The 8,107-nt window shown below is 32.6% G+C and overlaps 1 protein-coding gene across 1 annotated transcript; it reads right to left on the bottom strand.

Annotated features, from left to right (window-relative positions):
* Positions 1-2,749: 2,749 nt before the first annotated feature.
* On the bottom strand, positions 2,750-7,856 carry LOC133322244 (histone deacetylase HDAC1). The gene is made up of 5 exons (XM_061531263.1): positions 7,787-7,856; positions 7,054-7,166; positions 4,717-5,648; positions 2,979-3,277; positions 2,750-2,904 (listed from the first exon to the last, which is right to left on the bottom strand). The coding sequence occupies exons 1-5, from the start codon at positions 7,830-7,832 to the stop codon at positions 2,840-2,842; spliced, it is 1,455 nt and encodes a 484-aa protein (XP_061387247.1). The 5' UTR covers positions 7,833-7,856; the 3' UTR covers positions 2,750-2,839.
* Positions 7,857-8,107: the final 251 nt, after the last annotated feature.

The raw sequence follows: 8,107 nt of genomic DNA, 5'->3' as shown, positions 1-8,107 counted from the left end.
TTTCATGGTTCAACTGTTAGATTTTTGGGGCATTATGAAAAATTTGCTAAATATATGTATAAAACATGCAAACATATATAACCGTTATATGGCGATATACTAAAACGTGGACCGATATATCCCATTTCCAATACCAAACATCCTAAGAGTAATAATAATATATGTGCAAAATTTCAAAGTTCTATCTTTAATATTGCGACCTAGCATACCGTGCATATTTTTTGCATAATTTGCATATTTTGCATATTTTACATATTTTTGCATATTTTGCATATATTTTGCATATTTTGCATATATTTTGCATATGTTTGCATATATTTTACATATTTTTGCATATTTTGCATATTTTTGCATATTTTGCATATTTTTGCATATTTTGCATATTTTTGCATATTTTGCATATGTTTGCATATTTTGCATATATTTTGCATATTTGCATATGTTTGCATATATTTTGCATATGTTTGCATATTTTTGCATATTTTGCATATTTTTGACATGACCCCAAATATCGATCAATTAAAGCATGAAACGCCTAAATACAAAATTTGAGTCCAATCGGATAAAGCATAAAAAATATGCAAAAATCCGAGGTCTACTGATAACCCAATTGATTTCAAATTTTGGGACATTTCTCTGTGAGTGTATAGCTATCGTATGAACTAAGATAAAGCCAATCGGTGATGATCTTCCTTATTTTTTAACTTAGTTTGTGGTCAAAAATAGGCGATTTTTCAAAAAAAAAATTCAAAGTTCCGCCATTTTGTTAATTGTTGTGCGAAGTCAATAATCCTAGTTCATATGAGAGCCAGACATGTACTCTTTCTAACACCGTTGGAATTTTCTGATTCCGATGTTCCAGTGAGGAGTTATCATGCCCGCCATCAAAAATAAGGACTTTGCTTTGATCACAAGAAACAACAACAACAAAATGTTTGTAAATTATTTTTCTTCCTTTTTAAATCTTCAAATATATATGTGCAAGGTTACAAACCTTAACATGCATTGGTATTCATTTCGCAGCTCATTTAAAATCTTAAAAATAAAAAATTGAAATCCCTTAATTTAAAAAAAATGTTCTTAGCCGTAGAAGAGAATCTGAGGAAAAAAAATTGAAAATTCCTTTGAATCTTATATATGCATATAGACAATTTTTTGAATATATTATATAGGTCTACTATAAATATACGAACTTATGCAGCTTTATTAAATATAGAACAGCCAACAAACATCAGAAGCCCAAATAAAGATGTTATGGATGTTCTACTTTAGATCTCGTAGCTGTAGAAAACCCAATGAAGGTGTCCTGACTATTGAGTGAATATATAGAATTCTACCTATAAAAGGCCTTTAAAGGGTCTTCTGTCTATAAAAGGTCTATGGATGACATTATAAAAAGGAGCATATTGAGGTCTCATATACAATATCTTCTATACGTAGAAGAACGTTTATTGGTATTCTGCTATAAAAGGCAGCGTCCCTTATTGCTAAACGTTGGCAAATCCTTCAAATTTTTAAATTCTTTTCCTAGCTCAATTCGCCTTCATCCCCTATTGTTCTTGATGGATGTGATAATATGGATGAAATGACGGACTGCCAGTTACACCATTCGTCAGACACATTGTATACATTCGGTTAGCTATATCAATGTCCCCTAACCCGTGTGAGTACGTCCTCATTCAACTTGCATAACATTGAGCTCTCAAAACTACCGACGGCGCCATAACTCTGTGGTCAATATCTAAGAACGAATGCTTTAATTCAATCTTGATTTGGAGAAATGAAATATTATGCGGAATTGTGACCGTATAAGGTCTTCTAGCTGCAAGTCAAATGGGCAGTGGACTTATATCCAATGATGACCTTATATTTATAGAAGACCCCGATAGTCCAGAGATTTACGAGGAAAATGTGCTAAACATTTGGCGAGTAAACATTCATAAAGGCCACCGAATTAATAAAATTCACAATTAATATATTCCATATTTTAAAGTATTATTTTTTATAGAATTTATTTATTTATGTATGTTACTTTTGTTTTTATTTTGTTTTATTCACACACACACACATACATATTCATTATTTTCATATTTAAATGTTTTACGTTGTATATAAATTAATAACCTATATAATTGTGTATATGAAGATGGAAAACAAATAAATATAATTAATTGTATATAAAAGTATGTATGTGTGTTGTTGTTTGAGGTTATTTTTGAAATTGTGTGGCTAAGTATGTATATATATTTTTTTCTTCAGAAGACTCGGTATGCGCCTATTGATGTAGTTGTATTTTTTTTCTTTTTTGCCTTTTGCCTATTAAGAAGAGAAAATATTCGTGTATAGTTGTGTGGGTGTTTTCTTATTTTTTTCTTCCTTTTAGTTAGAAATGATGTTTTCCTTTCTAAATATTATGTTACACATCTTAACTTAAAATACATGTATATATATATTTGTAGAATTTACTTCTAAAGTATAAAATATAACGTTTTGTTTTGTTATCTGTTTACTTGTAGACGCGTTTTGGAAATACAAACAAAAGCGAAAGTATAATGCTTCATTGGCTCTATAAGAGTTCCACATTTGGCAAAATAATAGAGAATTTTTTAATTAAAATTCACAAAGTAGACAAAAATGTTTGATATATTTTGTTTCTTTAATGGAGAATGCAAAATAAACACGCCTTTAAACGGATGTGGGAGAGAGTAAATGGGTATGAGGAGATGGAAAAAAGAGCGGTACACAGCTTAAATTACAAATTAAATAAACGCTACGTTAAATTAGGCTTAAACTTCGATGAACGTTTGATTGGTTTCTATAACCAATTACGACCACCACGTCATATGTTGTTCTCCTTTTTGCCATCCTCAGTTTTAGCAGGTTCTTCGGTTTCTGTTGTGTCCACTGAAAGAAAACAAAAAAAGTTAATAAATTAAAATATATTCCCAGTATGTTTTAGTTAATTTATTTCCACTTACTTTTCTCTTTGTCATCTTTGGCTTCCGTATTCTCTGTTGCCTTTCCTTCTTTGTCGAGACGTGGCCGTTTTCTTTGACCCTTGTAGGAACGATTATCTCTTCGACCGCCCTCACCTTCATCTTCGGAATCTGAGAATTCATTGTCCGGCACAATACGTTTATCTTTGTCGGCCTGTGTTAATCGCTCATCTTTGTCAACTTTATCTTCATCTTCGGATTCATCGTTGATTGCATCTTCGGGTATCGCTTGAATTTGCACACCGGGTGCATGTGGCAACATACGCAAGTTTTCAAAGAGACTGAAAACGGAGAAGATTAAATTGATATTTTTTAAAATGAAATACAAATTAATAACAACGCATGTCTATCAGCTCCCCGTCATCTTTTACAGGAAAATTAACACATACTAATTTTTGAACATCTTCTATGAACATCTATGAAGGTCTTCATCTAGAAGACCTTCATTAGAGAAGACTCAATGAAGGTCTTCTATGCATAAAAAAGATATATAGACAATCTTTTGTAAGTCTCCTACCTTCCTACTCTAAAAATATTCCAACTACAGAAAACTTATTGAACGTATTTTAAATACACAGAATATATTTAAGATTTCCTATTTATGAGCGGGACTTATCAAAACGTTTAATATATGGAACACCTATTGAAGGTATTCCATCTATAAAATACGTATTGAATATCTCCATAGAAGACATATTAAAAAATGACGTATTGAAAGTCTTCTCCTATAAATTAACTTTTAAAGATCCTCTAGGTACAAATGGTCCATTGAAGGTCTTTAGTATACAGAAGACCTTGCGAAGATTTCTAACTACATAGGATCTATTTAAGGGAACCCCACCCATTCTCGATTTTAATTTTTCAAGATTTTCAATGGGCTGGTAAATCAGTACCAATGCCTGTTAAGGTTTGTAACTGTGCACATATATATAAAGATTTAAAAGGGAAGAAAAATAATTTACAAAAAAATTTTCTTATTGTTTTGTTGTTGTTTTTTGTAATTAAAGAAAGGTCCTTATTTTTGATGGCGGGCAGATAACTCCTCACTGGAACATCGGAATCCAAAAATTCCAACGGTGTTAGAAAGAGTACATGTCTGGCTCTCGTATGAACTAGGATTATTGACTTCGCTCTAAAATTAACAAAATGGTGGACCTTTGAAAAAATATTTTTGGAAAATCGTCGATTTTTGACCAAAAACCAATTTTAAAAATAAGGAAGATCGTCACCGATTGGCTTTATCCTAGTTCATGCGATAGCTATACATTCACAGAGAAACGTGTAAAAATTTGGAATCGATTGGGTTATTAGTTTTTGAGTTATCGTGCCCGCCATTCGCAAAAGAGAAAAGCGCGTTTAAAGTTTGAGAAGCCCTTTAGCCGTCACTTGATGCTGACACAATAAATCGGCTATATCTTCAAGAGTTCTTGAGATTTTCACTTGAAATTTTGTAGAGACATTCTTGAATTAGTGTAGAATCGAATTAAACCAAAAAATTTTTAACCCCGAGAATGGGGAGGGTCCCCTTAAGTTCATCTATTTTTAGAAATTGAGAAGACATAATAATGATGGTCTATCTATAAAATACCTATTGAAGGTTTTCTTTCTATATATAATTTAAGACCTCCAATAGCTTTAAGAAAGCTATTCTTCTTCTATTTATAGAAATCATTCTCACTTTCATCTTGAGTTTTTTAATAGAAAACAAATTTTTACTTACCGATTTCTAATTTTTTCCAAATATTCTGTTGTATTTTGATTTGTCATATTGCTAGGACTAATGTGTAATTTAAAGTCTGGACCAAAGTATTCAAAGTAATCATTGTAGGGTAATTCATTGGCAATTTCCACACCCAATGCCACCGATGTTTCATAGGTCCAACAGCGAGATACATTACGAATTGTATAGCCACCACCACCAACCATTAAGAACGGCAGATTATATTTCTTTACGAATTCCACACAACGACCGTGACCTTTAACAGTGAGATTGAAACATCCCAAACGATCACCAGTCAATGAATCAGCACCACATTGTAACACAACAGCAGCCGGTTGGAAAGTTTCCATAACTTTTGATATGATTGGTTCAAATATCGATTCATAGGCTTCATCGTCCATGCCATCACGCAGCGGTATATTAACCGCATAATATTTACCCTTACCGGCACCAATATCACGTAAGTCTCCTGTGCCAGGGAAATATTCACCATATTTATGAAAACTAACCGTCATAACACGATCTGTTGTGTAGAATGCTTCTTCCACACCATCACCATGATGCACATCGATATCAATATAAAGAACACGCTGATGATATTTCAATAACTCCAATATACCCAAAACAATATCGTTGACATAACAAAAACCGGAGGCTTCCGATTTTTTTGCATGATGCAGACCACCACCCCAATTGATGCAAATTTCGGAGGCTTGTTTGTTCAATTTAACGGCAGCAGCAACAGAACCACCCGCAGAAAGTTGACAGAACTCATAGAGACCATCGAAGACGGGACAATCCTCGCCAACGTTAAATCGTTGCATTTGTTTGTTATATTCGGTCATATTGTCGGGTCGTATGGAACGTAGGAAGCGAACATATTCATCTGAATGAAATTTGGTCATTTCATCGGCAGTGGCTTTGTGTGGACGCTGCAAAGGCAAGAGACAAAATATTATTTTTGTTATAGTAAAGTATATAGAATATAGAACTTTGCAGATGAATAGATTGTCAAATGGAAAAAATAAAAGTTAGAATATCAAATTTACAATACATTATGTGATGTGAGATGATTCCATGCCTGGGAGTAAAAAATATAATTGACGGTCGATTTGTCCATCCTAATGTTACGACGATATTCCCAAAAGAATTTGTCACCAATGCCACCAGTGCAACAGAATCGAAGAGGTCGCACCGCAATATTGTATAAAAATTCCCAGGAAGCAGTCAATTGTAAGGGTTTTGAAGGACAACAATTCGGTTATGACAATGAGGGAATACCAATTGGGAAATTTAAAACAATATTTATATGTCTACAGCTAGATCTACTCTTTTGTAGTCCCTATATAACAGTGTTGTTCAATTTCGGTATAATGACGATAACACCTTTGCAAGAAAACGTTTAATATATCATCATACTAAAAACATTTTTTTATTTTTCACAGTCCCCATATAAAGGTCCCGATCGATTTTATGTATATAATGGTGGAAGATATACAAATTTTCAAACAATTATTTACCATATGTCAAAATCTTTATTCTTAGCCTGTAAGGCTAATCTGCAGACGATAATATGGATAATACATCATATTATGTAGCAACTCTATTCCAGGAGCCGATCAATTATAAATAAACAAACCAGTGAAGCAAATGAGTATTGTTGGACGGTCTTCGCGGTATCTAAACAGAAGGTCTTCGGTGCTCTAATCAGAGGAAAATCTCCTTCAATATTGATGTATATTTTTTATTGGAATTTATAAGTACGTATCCGCACAATTTCTAAGTGCGTTGCAGACCCATATATATATATATATATATATATATTACAGTACGTCTAACGTATATGAATGTATACTTTCATGCAGTCGATATCAATGAAAAGGTCAATAGTCCTTTCTATCTGAAATTGGTATACTAAAATATGTACCAGAGCTAAATATTTAGATTATCCATAAAATAAAACAAATAGCTCATAACTCGTATAGTAGTTTTCTGGGGAATACAAATCGACGCCTCCGAACCATAGTATGCTAAGTCGACTTAGCATGTTTTAAAGTTCTTCACGTTTTTAGATACTACGGTCCTTAATTTAAATTCTCTGAAATTTTGGTAATCATCGGCCAATCCAAACCAAAGTTATAAGCAAAAATGTACTTAGCATTGCACGTACGATTAAAGAAACTTCCATACTTTGAAAGCTTCTACTGAAAAACTCACTTTTCAGACTTAGCATACTGTTTTTAAATAGTAGTGAAAACTCGGTTACCTATGAAAAAATCCCTTTAAAAATTTATACTTATAAGTCACTAACTACAAACTGTAATAATTGATACTTACATAAATCTCCATTTTTCTATAGAGCCCGTAGTTGAGCAACAGATTATGGGTCATACGTATACGATGAGGTTTCATGGGATGTCCCTGGCCATAGTAATAGTTACCAATATCACCTAAAATAAAAATAATATTAATAACGTATGTTCGCATTAGTTTCCTAAACAATAAATAAATATTAGAAAAAATAGCAAAAATAAATTTATTTGTATGTTCATCTTCAAACAAAAAAACATTTTTAAATCGAGAGTCCTCACAGCGTCATATGTTTTCACAAACAACAAGACACTCTTTCGCACATACGACAACCATACATTCCGAGTACACAAAAAACGCGCACATTCTACAAACAAACCAAAAACAAACATACACACACACAACGTTCGAACGAAGGGAGCATCTACGACGACAATGTACTTTGTATACGTGCATACGCCGGCAGAGTGATGGTCGAAAAGACTATCTCTCTGCCGTCTTTCAATTCACACGTCGTCCGAGGTATGGTCGTTGGCACAAAAGAGTACTGTTGATTATACGGTGTGCTGTGATGTATTGAAAAGCCGATGGTACAGTCGTATTAAATTATGAATATTTACAAATAATCATCATGAGAATTTCATTAACCAAACAAATGAATGGCAAATGTTTTGCCAAGAAAATTCTTGAAAATAAATTAAAAACAATAATTACACAGAAAGTATGAAATGTATTTAAGAAAAATTAAACATTAACTTACTGTCATAATAATAGCAAACTCTTTTTTTACTATGTGCAGACTGCATGATGATGAATTTGTTTTGTTTTTTATTTTATTCTAGCTAGCTGTTGATTGTATTCCTAATTGAATGGAAGTATTTAAAACTATGTTTCACAGTTGGCCCAGTCCTTTTTGTTTGTTGATCTCCAAGTGTGATGATGAGTTCCAAATAAAAGCGCGTCTTTACTGGGCGAATTGTTTTTGGAAATGTCTGTCCAAATCAGTGATTTTCATTGAATAGTGATTTTTAGATCGACTTTCGACTAATCGATTCAATGATTTTTTATCGATTATTTGTTG

This window comes from Musca vetustissima, unplaced genomic scaffold (genome assembly GCF_032173495.1).
Source record: "Musca vetustissima isolate MV318-11 ecotype Yass unplaced genomic scaffold, APGP_CSIRO_Mvet_v1 utg22114, whole genome shotgun sequence".
Taxonomy (NCBI): Eukaryota; Metazoa; Arthropoda; class Insecta; order Diptera; family Muscidae; genus Musca; species Musca vetustissima.
The sequence above is the reverse complement of the archived record's forward strand: the minus strand, read 5'-3'. Positions and strand labels throughout refer to the sequence as shown.

Excerpts from the sequence above, each read along its gene's own strand:
- LOC133322244 (XM_061531263.1), bottom strand. The coding sequence starts at position 7,832 with ATGCAGTCTGCACATAGTAAAAAAAGAGTTTGCTATTATTATGACA. Across the intron at positions 7,167-7,786 it reads AGTTTGCTATTATTATGACA|GTGATATTGGTAACTATTAC; the intron begins GTAAGTTAATGT and ends TTTTTATTTTAG. Across the intron at positions 3,278-4,716 it reads TTGGAAAAAATTAGAAATCG|TCTCTTTGAAAACTTGCGTA; the intron begins GTAAGTAAAAAT and ends CTCCGTTTTCAG.